Raw genomic sequence first — 12,192 nt, 5'->3', positions numbered from 1 at the left:
TTGATCTATACTTCACCGAGACTTGTCAACCTCTGGCGCATGTTTCATGTTTACATCAAGTGATATATGTATAGATAGATAGCCAGGACAGCCGGGAGGAAACAAACCAACTAGTGAACGTTTGAGCATCGAACCACGTCGCAGAGATACGTATTGAGGATAGTATCCATTCAATCCAGAAACTGGCAATTGGTCTTGTCTCTGATGTAGGGACTACTTCTTGGATTCTTTAATGTCGAGCAAACGCACTACCTACTGTGCTACCCGACCTGCTCTGAACCTACTTGAAGAATGTCATCAGATTGCTGTTGTTCTCAACGCCGTACAAAATCTCGGTCTGCCCAGCCAGGTCATACACTGTCCGGATCCTGGAATGGTATAGATAATTATCACATGTATCGTATTATCATGGCATATTGGACATCAAAGAAACTGGGTTCAAACCTACACAAAGAACAGCCAGCTAGTAACTGAATCAAATGGGGACCCCGCGCTGGTCTGAGGCAACACACTATTGTAGAATGGCTCCTAGTATTGAATGTGGCGAGCAAGGAAACATTTTTCCACCAACTACTCAACTTTCCTCGAATGTCATCGGTGTTCACGGGAATGTTTTAGGGCGTTCACAGGTTTCTCACATTTTACAGACCTGTAACTTTTCTGCTTTTGTACGTCAGTTTGTATGGTGTTAAAAATTATCCTCAGCATCTAGCCTACCTGTTCCAAACACCTGGTGTCGTCTCTGATTTTCAACTATTTGTATAATGTTCACCACTGTTTTGCCTCTTACATCCACTGAGATCTGTTCGTACGGTAATTGAGACTGGTTATCCTCATCATCATATCAAACCTATTCAACCAAGTGTTCACTCTAATTTTCATCGATTTTAGCCATAGGGAAGATGTAATTTGCTTCTAAGGGAATAGATGTTACTATTTTCATATTCACAGAGGAACACACATTAACATTTCCAAGGCAAAGGATATTCAAACCAATAACATAAAGTGTTTCATACACGGCCTACAGTACATCGGAATTCACAGCCGCAACTCTAGCAAGACTTTAACGGTCACTAAACGGATTCACATAGACGGGCTCTCTGTCTGATTAAATTTGACTGCTACCAATACGTTGCCCCTCTTGTGCCGCCCACACTGTTTAGCCCGGACCTTGGTTAGTACATGTGTTGCACAGGGGGATCGTCGTCACATCGTGTGAGCTGCATCAGGGATGCGGACAGATTCAGCGACAGCTTCCTAATGGTGTAGGGATGGAATATTCCTATATAGAAGTGCACAATTGTCTCTTGGGAATCTCTTTTCAGGATTTCTGTGTTTGTTCTTTTGTTTGTCTGTTTTTAACATTGCTTACAAAACAACATGAATTTTGTAAAGGATGCAACATGATGGGCCGTGTTACCTTTATTGTATATTAGAGAGTTGAAGTAGATTTGACAGTTGAAAAATATGATACATGTGTTGCGGATAAAAAACAAAGCAAGCATACTCTGAACTCATTTCTGTATGTCATAAACTGTCTTGAGAGGCGATAGGGAAAAAACACACTTTCTTAAAACGAAGAGTGTGACTGATGGTAATAGTGGAATGGAAGACTTTAGTTGTACGCAGCATTTAGTAATATTCCAGCATCATCACGGCGGGGACACCCAACATTGGCTTCACAATATGCACCCATGTCCGGAATCGAACCCGGGTCTTCGCTGAACGCCTTAAACACAAGGCTTCACAGCTGCCGTTACAAATATTTGACTGCATGGACGAATCAGAGTTAAGGTTTGCACAGAGTAAAATCTTATAAACACACATCACAGCTGATCACAACAAAATGTCTTTCCATCTAATCACCTGTCATCTATCTGTTGAAGTGTGAGGTAGGCGGCAAGGTTGGCGGTGTAGGCGGCGTCGATGATGAGGACGCAGAACCAGAAGAAGGCGATGATGGTCCTCATGGACGTCGTCTGGGGGGAATATTCAGTGGTGCCCTGGAAGTATGGATATTGTGTGATTTGTGAAACCTGCATTTAACCTATTATAAAAACACATACATATACACTAAGTCTTAAAGTTGACGGATTTCATATATAATTTACGACTGAAAACAACTGGAAACCTATCGGACCCAATCAATGTTCATATGATAAATTGATAATAATGACTGTTTTGAGAGTGCATCACCACTTGAACTTCCTTACACCATAGCTGTACAATATTCACTCTTGATAGATGATTGGGGTATGACGTGAACATTGCGCTTTTCCGAAATTGTATGATTTTCATTTTCAAACAAAACCAACCGGTAGAAACAAACACTAACACTAACAACTGTATGACGCAAGATGATTAACATTAATGGTCTACAGTGATTCATCAACCTTCTTCAAAACCATCAAAATCAAGAATAACAATGCGTTGTGTTCAGGGATGGCGATAACGGGAATTGGTGGTGCGTTTATAAGATGTCTGTCTTTGAACAGTTTGTTAACAGTTATACTTTCCATTCAAATTGAAAGTTAAGGTTTATCAGTAGTTCACTTGTCACATGTTATACTGCGTCCATACCTGGTCATAAACCTCGCGTGGTCTGGTTTTATGGGAATTATTGAAGCTTGGGCTAAGGATGCTTTAATGTCCCATGTTCGAACCAACTAGTCCTTATGTCAATAATGCCGAGTGTCAGGTGACACATTAAGAATATTAAGTTGTCTATCAATTTCCCATTTCACTATACATTTCCTGTAATTATACAGTTATTTTATTACAAGGAAATACTCATGGTGTACGCTTTTGAAAGCTTTATCTCATGTGTCCGTAAACTAAAGGAGAAACTCCTAATTAGGGAGCAGATCACTGTTAAATACCGCAATCTATATCCCGAGCTAATCAGTCATCTTCACTTTCAGGACATTAGTCCAAACGGGTCATATTTTCACATTGCCTGCACCACTTTCCAGACATATGTAAGAATCAGCAGATTGTGTAAGGTAATGAACCTATTGAACTTAAGCCACTGCATCTTCAAGTTGATGAGTGAGCAAAAACCCAACGTCAGGCGTTAACCTTTGGTGGTCACAGAGAGTCGTATTTACAGTGAAATCCTAGATTCAAAGCCATGGTAAAAGAAAGCAGTGTCTGATCCGACATGAATATCAGTGTCCCTCGAATATACCCTACTTGAGTATCCGAACAGATCCGGTTTTGATTTGAATGCTTGGGATCGGGTGGTCGTATGGTCACTTGGTTGTATGGTCACTTGGTCGTATGGTCACTTGGTTGACATGCCATCGTATCCCTAATTGTGCTCATGATGTTGATCACTGGACTGTCTGGTTTAGACTCAATAATTTACAGACCGCCGGCATATAACTAAAATATTGCCGAGCTCGATGTTAGGCAACAAACAAACAAAATCTTACCTGCAACAAGACGTTAATCGAGTACCATAGGCTCTCCTTCAGGTCAAATCTCTGTTCGCTGTTCTCCTGGGTGTGGTCGAACCGACTCATGGTGTACAAGGCAGTTCCTGCCACCATGATGAACCCCAGGATCATGAACCATAAACCTGGTGAAATGGAAAACTTCTACATTGATTCAGTCAGTTGTATATTAATAATAGCCACATGATTGAGGTCAGTGTGAACAGGAGGTTGTCTTGACAGCGATTAAATAAGCTCTCAGGATAAATATGAACAACGTTACACCTCAGTAACTGTTGGTCCATGCTCTGGAATCATATCCATCAAATTACATCCTTGTGCGACAAGACCTATTTCTACTGTAGTTACTGATGCGTTTATCAAACAACACTTTGTTTTACTAAGAATTGCGTTTGTTTTGTCATCGCAAATAACTGTCCAAAATATGACAAAGTTGATAATGTTTTCATAGTACTATAGATATTCCATCATGTCATGACAATGTCAATACAGTAACAGGGAATAATAAATAAATGCTTTGAGAAGTATATTTTGCCGAGACAATTGTCAATAGAAGAAAGAAAATGTCTATTGTCAGGCTTTGATAGATTAACTATAGTCATGTCAAGGATTTTGGATGTCCTCAATGTTTTAGTAATATAGATATGACTCACTGCTATACACGATGCCTTACCTATAGAGAATGGTCCCAGAAACTGGAAGAAGTTCCTTGTGCTTTCGCCTTTCTTGGCGAGAATACTTGCTTTTGTTGAAAGTATAGTATAGGAGAAGGATATGTCTTCCTCCATCTTCGCCGTTACCTCCAGCGCGCCCACCGCCATAGACGCATTCTGAAATACCAACGTTATTCCATTCTGAACCTGTAATCTCTTGAGGAATACCTGGCGTATCGCAGCACTGAATCAGAAACCAGTTGAAAATGCAGTGAAGAATCTGTTTTGATTGAACGACACTGAAAAACTCTAAATAGTTTTGATTTTCATCTGCACAGTCAATGTAACTGATCGCATCATCGGCAATGATTCTGGTCAGCGACACGTCAAACTTAGAAATGTTCCCGAAACATAATGTCATAAAAACTTTTCATTTTTTCCTGTGGCCTTGAATGCTATATTCCTGATCAAACAACAAGTCAGAGCCTTGAGAAAGAACCCGAGTCAGAGTCTAGAAAGAACCTACGTCAGAGTTTAAGTAAGAACATGTTCCATTGCACCTCAAAATTTGTGAAAAGGAGACGTGACAGACCCGAGCGGTTCCATATTGCTTAAAAAAGGAAAAACTTACAAAATGGTTTCTTTAAACAAAAGGAAGGGTACGCTCTATCAGTATAGACATATACTTGGCAGATAAAGCTGTTATGTTTAACTATACATATATTTTCACACATATCATATGTATCCTTATGTGCTCGACTATAAATGCTAAGATCTATGTCATGTTTAACTGGATTAGGTTAGTTTGTTAATCACGTGTTCGATACGTCTCATGGCTGCAGTGTCCTGTCCCAGAATATATTCACTGTCACGGTGTTCCTGTTGGAGAGGAAACTAATGGGCTGCGCCTACAACAGGGCACTTCGTTTATCACGAACGCGGTTTTAACAAATCGACCGAGATGACGAACTGTTTTTGTCACTGCCGTTGCTGTACAATGTATTCTCAATGTATGTAACGAACTACGGATATATCGAACTGCAATAAGTGGTCTCTTTGAGTTCGTCACCCCGTAGTTTACTGCATAGTGATCTATGAATGTCCGGGACGTACCCCAGTGAGAAGTTCCTGAACCATGCCGTTTACAATCTCTCCGTCGTATTCCGTGTCCGTTACTTCTATTATTTCATACGTAAAGTTGACTTTCTGAGCAATGAGGGCCAGCAGATCCACGTTGAAACCTTCAAATTCGCCTTCGGAGTTTTTCATTACGAACGGTTCGTGCTGAAATTAAACACAATGTTTGTTTTCATATTGAAATACAGCAGAACACGTAAATTTTCAAACTCCCTCATCAGATGAATTTCATTACATTTGTCTCTGCTCTTTCATCAAACGTCCTCTGGAAACAGACATTATATATATAAATATTAATAATAAAAAGATTATAATAAAATATCCCAAACCATTATGTTAAAAAACGCAATATCTTAAAGAAATGTTTAACTGTAAAAAATGTGTTTTAAAAAACTTTATATATTCCGTAAGACCATCATGAAAACCATCCCTCCATTCCATGTATTCTCAAGTGTACACTTGCATCTCTTATGCCGGGTATCCCAGCGTGAACGTAGTGAAAGTTGTGTTCTGTTCACGTAACAGACCTTAATTAGATACATATTAAACCAGTATGTTGCTATGTACGTCATCGGGTTCCACGTGTTTCCGGTCATTTCTGGTGACCATGGTATTGCTGGAAGTCGTTAAGAACAAATATCACACCCACTCATCACTCACTCACCATTTTCGGTGTCATACTTACCAGCCGCGCCACGACTCTGAGCTTCTCAACCTTAGCCCGAGGCAATCTCTTCTCACGGACCTTTGTCCTGGTAAAGTTGGCAAACAGACCCACTGAAGACGTCTTGTTGTAGAAAGTACACTGGCCAACCTGTTGAAAGACAAACGATGCTGGTGAAGCAATGGCCGACAGCATGAGCATCAGTGATATCTACCCGTGATTGTATCCGGGCAACAAATGAAAGATGGTTACAGTAACCCTTAACCGTCAAGTAAATAAATCCAGGCATCAAAAGCACCGCAATTAGCTGTGCAGAGTAGTGTCCCTTGCACTCACCAGAATCCTGCATTTATGGTTTGCTCTGATTACTTTTAAGGGTTTGTCAGCACCATACCCTTGAACTGGAGTTCCCCCAAACATTGTAAACGTCTTATACTGCCATAACTAGACGTGTGGGTAACGCGACCCGGGTTCGACTCCCCACAATGTGGGAAGCCCATTTCTGGTGTCCCCCCCCCCCCCCCCCCCCCCCCCCCGCTATGATATTGCTGAAATGTTGCTAAAAGCGGCGTAAACCTCATACTCACTCACTTATTCACTCATAACTGAGTTTTCTTTTCCCACATGAAGGTGATGCGCCGTGACAAAACTGGATCAACGTTCAAAGCGGCGTTTGGGCAAACACACTCACTCACTCACCCATCCACCCACTCACTCACTCACTCAAACATCCACCCACTCACTAACTCGTTGCACGAGTACCTTTTTCAGTGTTTGTTCGTAGTGAAGAATGTCGATGTAGTAGTTGCTGCGGTCATTGATGTACCACATGTACTGCCCCAATGCGCCCTGATAAGGAGGTGCCTGGAAATGTACATATTCTTTACAGCGGTTGACAGAGACAGATGTTTGTTCAAATGGTGACTGAGGTCATGAGGAATTGGGTTAAACCTCGTGCTGAAGATACGTGCACTCATACAGCCTCCAGGCATGTTAGTATGTATACCTATGAAGCAAAGACATTGTCAGAGAGCATCCTTTGAAACCAGTTCTCAAGAGACCAGTATGTCTTACCTCTGTCAGCGTATTGCTGAAACCGGTACTTGAGAGACCAGTAAGTTTTACGACTGTCATCGTATCGCTGAAATCAGTACTCCAGAGACAAGTGTGCTTTACCTCGGTCAGCGTGTCGCTGAAAAGTGCTTGAGAGACCAGTGTGTTTTACCTCTGTCAGGTCTATCCCTGAATCCAATACTCGAGAGACCTGTATCTTTTACCTGTCAGCGTATAATTGAAACCGGTACTCGAGAGACCAGTGTGTTTCACATCTGTCAGCGTATCGCTGAAACATGTACTCGAGAGACCAGTAAGTTTTACCTCTGTCAGCGTATCGCTGAATTCTCCAGCTGCTATTACGTTGTTTCCGCGAGGTTCTCTACTACAGTTCTTGGCTTTGGTATAGAGGACGTGACGTAATAGACCGACAACGTCAACAGCCAGCCCCACCTCCAGCCTCGTCATGTTGTGCTGGTCTGCAACATCTACAAGTGGGACAACATTTGACCATCATTGCTGCGTCAGTGCCTCAAACAATATCCCAGCATTCGGTCACCAGAAATGGGCATCACACATTATGACCATGTATGGAATCATCAAACTCTGACCTTTTTACTGGACAAGCAAACGCTTTAACCATTGTCCTTCCCCACTGAGCTTTATTTGAAGTTATACAAAGCATTACAATCTACTGGAAGTTAGATAGCATTGAGACGTAATGGATATTTGTTCAATAATGAGCGCCAATTAAGAAATGATTGTGTACGCAAAGTATTAATAAATATTAAAGGGCGTTAATGGATACATATAATTTGCATTACTATTACTAGAGTATTTGCATGTGTCTGGGTACCTTCAGTATAGAGAATTAAGACTTTAGGACCAGAGTCACCAACATACATTTTAGAGAGTTGAGTGAGCTTAAATTTACGTCGAATTTTGCAGTATTCCAGCTACTTCACAATATCAAATCGGGGGACACCAGAAATTTCTTTACAAATTGAACCCGTGAGGGGTATCGAACACGCGTCTTCCGTGACGAGCGGAGGCTTTAACCACTAGGCTACCCCATCGCCCGAGTTGCACCAAGGCAAAAGGGGAGGACGCATGGCATCTGTATTAACGCAAACTGAATCAATAGATGAACTGGTTAATAAATACGCCGCTCCATAAAAGACTCTAGAGGTAGTTACGTGAAATATTTGCTGGAATCTTATCTGCTCTCAGTAGCTGCAGTCCGAATATGCTGCCAGGCCATGACTCTTCATCCTTTACAATGTCTTCAAAATCCTGACAGAAGAAAATGATTTAAGATCAGCATGCCACCTTCAGTCAAAAAATTGTTCATTTAATTGAAAATTATTATTTATAAACGAGAGTCTGTGCGTTTCTATTTGTTTGAATATAACTAGAGTATAATAACTTGCTTACCGTAACGTATCTAAAATCCGCTTTGAACAATACAAGACACTATTATGGATAACAACTTCTTCAATTCTTTTAACACGACGTTTCAAGGCTAATTCTTGCCCCTTCGTCAGGTGGATGACGTCAGGTGGATGACGAAGGGGCAAGAATTAGCCTTGAAACGTTGTGTTAAAAGAATTAAAGAAGTTGCCATCCATAATAGTGTCTTGTATTACCTCACCAACTTCTAAATGCCTTTGAAGAATTTCGCTTTGAACAACATTTCAATCAGTATGTTTAATGTGGGAGTAAAACCCGAAGTAATCATGATGAATGTTTTGACAGTTATCGATGTTTGCGAAAAAGGACAGGGCTACGTAAACGGTGCTGGTATATAAGCCCAGAAACCAAGCCGAATCGAGGATTAATGACAGCTGCCATGAGTTTCAAGAACGTGAGGTCAAGGAGCAGGAAATACTGGACCTTAAACCACTCTCTCACAAGTGTCTTGAACGGCTTATGCAATACATGTTCTGAGTGAGTGAGTTTAGTTTTACGCAGCACTTAGCAATAATACAGCTATATGGCGGCGGTCTGTAAATAATCGAGTCTGGACCAGACAATCCAGGGATCAACAACATGAACATCGATCTGCTCAATTGGGAACCGATGACGTGTCAACCAAGTTAGCGAGCCTGACCACCCGATCCCGTTAGTCGCCTCTTACGACAAGTGTAGTCGCGTTTTGTGGAAAGCATGGGTTGCTGAAGGCCTATTCTACCCTGAGAAATGAAAGTGTGTGAAGATATTATGCTGGCTTTCATAATATCACTTGACAGCGAAAATGATGATTTCGGTCGTTTGCTTGTTTTACTTCGCACTCAGCAAGATTCCACCTATATGGCGGCGATCCGTAAACAATCGAGTCTGGACCAGACAATCCAGTGATCAACAGCATGAGCATCGATCTACGCAGATAGGATACGATGAGATGTGTTAACCAAGTCAACGACCCTGGCCACTTAGTCGCTAGTCGTTAGTCGCCCTTTACATGCTTGGGTTTCTGAAGATGAGGTTTAACCCTGATCTTCAGGGGCTCTGAAATGATTAAACCAAAGCGGTTGATACAACGAAATCCAAGGACCCTCTTACCGGGTAGTCGACCAGCCATTGTATTGTGTGGTGCAGCAGATGAAGTCGTTTTGCCTGGAATCGAGAATATTTAAAGGCTTAATTACTATTGTGCCCGATACTGTTTTCCCGAAACTGATTATTACTTACGACTGATCGATATGGCAATAGTTCACACAACGTCGGTCAGACAAATAATTGGTTGACCATGCAATCCCTTTCATGATGACCATAGGACACCGTAATTACAATAGTGAAAATGATAGACCCGCATTTCGATAGTGAGAGATAATGTGGTCATCGAGTACACAGATTTGGAGGACTGACAAGATCTATTGTAACAAGAAATCCATTAAGAAAGACAGAGACAAACATGCTAACATGGTGTGTACTAACGATTAAATAAGAGCATATTGTTTTACGCCGCTTCTAACAACATTCCAGCAATTAGGGCGGGGGACACCAGAAATGGGTTTTGTACCCATGCAAAGAAATCGGACCGTGTCGACGAGCGAACGCTTCGACCACTAGACTACTCCACCGCTCCTTAATCTATTCCGACCAGGAACAGGAACAAATAACATTACAGATGAGTGAGTGAGTTTTGGTCTCGAGCCGCTTTTAGCAATATTCCAGCAATATCACGGCAAGGGACACCAGAAGTGAGCTTCACACAATGTACCCATGTCGGGAATGACCTTCGGCCTTACGAGCGAACGCTACACCCACTAAACTATTCCTTTAATCTACTCTGACTAGGAACAGCACTAAATAACATGACCAAAACACCTAACGCCCTTTACCGTATCCAGCCTTCGTGTCATATATCATGCATGCCCCGTTTAATGTATTGCATAGGAAACTGTGCAGACGTATAGAGTCATTCAGCAATACAGTTTCTTCAATTTCACAAGGGATACTGTTCATTAATTTTCTGCATATCTAACACCGACATGACATCCCGCATGTTTCTGTATCACAGGAACGGTAAATTACAAGTCAAACAAAATGGCCATCGGGATTGAGTGCTATTGATTACCCCCGCCCTCCCTTCTAATGTCATGGTCCAGCCTGATCACCGTACATCAATAGCAGAATATTGTTAATACAAGTTGGGTCCTTGAATGGGTAAGGACTGAATCTCATTCCTGGTGTCCCCTGCCGTGGTATTGCTGCAGTATCGCTCTCACTCACTAACTCACTCACTCACTCACTCACTCACTCACTCACAACCACTAAAATGTTACATACATGGCATTAGCTTTTTGATTTGTCATGTTAGATTAAGGGGCGATGTGATAGCTTAGTGGACAAAACGTTCGCTCGTCATGCCAAAGACGGGTTTGATTCTCCACATAAGTACAAATCCAATCTCTGCCCCCCGTCGTGAGATTGTTGGGGCAGCACCCACTCACCCACTCACCCACTCACCCACTCACCCACTCATTCTCAACCATTGTCTAATATTTTACTCATACACATATTACAGTCTACAATGTACAGTGTTCAGTGTACAGACATTACTCACAGCTCTCATCACATGCATCACCGTGTCCCGCTTCGTGGAGTGCAAGATGAAGCGTTTCTTCTGTGACGCCCTCAGCTCCATCAAGTTCCGGACCAGATCGACATCCTCATCCGAGTCGATCCGTGACGGAAGCCGGATCGGAGACACCTGGATGCCATGGGTACCAAGGTTCAGCACTGTCGAGAAGTCATCTGAAAAACAAGGTGTCCGATAAGTCAGCTACTGTAAGGTGTCTCACCACTGACTCAATGGTCTGGAGGCTGACACCAGGTGGTCTTGTATTCGTCGACACATTATTTACTGTCAATAAGGGAATCAAAAATTGAAATATCTAATCTATCCCAACAAACATGAATAAATGCAAAGATATATCGGTATTTTTGTATATTTGCTAGTAAGAAACCCTACTGCACATCAAGCATAACGTTCCACAATCAACCATTAACCACCATCTACCAAGTTCACCCATCACATTCCACCATGACGCATCTTATGTCACACATCCCTCATACCCAATTAACCATCGTCTATAAACTGTCTACCAATATCCAATCATCCACCATCCATCCACTATACCCTATTAACCATCCCCTATGAACCATCATGGACCAAGAATCCCACGCCGACGACCCGGGTTTGATCCCCACATGGGTACAAAGTGTGGAGCCCATTGCTGGTGTTTGCCGATGTGATATTGTTAGAACTTAAGGTGGTGTCAATACTAAACTCACGTTCAAGGATCCGCTGATTGTTGGTTCGACCCCCACTTTGATTCATGTGTTACTAATGGTCTCTGTGCTTCTAACAAACGCTAAAGGTTTACTCAGGGCATTTCCTCCTACAAAAAGCTGACAGGCCCTAATAGAAAGAATATTCTGTTGAAGTGAATTACCTAACAAGGTAGTTTCTTGCATGCATGCCATGGCTTGATGCTCATGATGTTAACCACTGGAGTGACTTTTCCAGACACTCAGAGTTCTATATAAACCACCGTTGCTAGACTACTGCTGAGACACAAATAAAAAATATGAACTCAGTCGGTCATATCACTTAAACAAGATTCCAATGTCACTGAGTGTAAACACTTCGCAAGGGATCTTGCAAATAATAACGTATTTAATCAAGTTGCAAAGCAAAAAAACTACATCACTTGTCAGACAT

The 12,192-nt window shown here is 41.9% G+C and overlaps 1 protein-coding gene across 2 annotated transcripts in view; it reads right to left on the bottom strand.

Moving 5' to 3' along the window:
* Positions 1–12,192, bottom strand: part of LOC137261289 (glutamate receptor ionotropic, kainate 3-like) — a 42,278-nt gene that overhangs the window by 4,263 nt on the left and 25,823 nt on the right. For both annotated transcript variants that reach the window (XM_067799011.1, XM_067799012.1), the window contains exons 5-15: positions 11,032–11,222; positions 9,525–9,578; positions 8,159–8,255; positions 7,287–7,450; positions 6,672–6,773; positions 5,931–6,059; positions 5,222–5,392; positions 4,129–4,285; positions 3,435–3,580; positions 1,867–2,003; positions 285–368 (exon numbers count right to left, since the gene is read on the bottom strand). In XM_067799011.1, the coding sequence (XP_067655112.1) occupies positions 285–368; positions 1,867–2,003; positions 3,435–3,580; positions 4,129–4,285; positions 5,222–5,392; positions 5,931–6,059; positions 6,672–6,773; positions 7,287–7,450; positions 8,159–8,255; positions 9,525–9,578; positions 11,032–11,222 (1,432 nt within the window). The remainder of the gene's footprint in view (positions 1–284; positions 369–1,866; positions 2,004–3,434; positions 3,581–4,128; positions 4,286–5,221; positions 5,393–5,930; positions 6,060–6,671; positions 6,774–7,286; positions 7,451–8,158; positions 8,256–9,524; positions 9,579–11,031; positions 11,223–12,192) is intronic.

This window comes from Haliotis asinina, chromosome 14 (assembly GCF_037392515.1).
Source record: "Haliotis asinina isolate JCU_RB_2024 chromosome 14, JCU_Hal_asi_v2, whole genome shotgun sequence".
Lineage (NCBI taxonomy): Eukaryota > Metazoa > Mollusca > Gastropoda > Lepetellida > Haliotidae > Haliotis > Haliotis asinina.
This window is presented reverse-complemented; position numbering and strand designations above follow the sequence as displayed.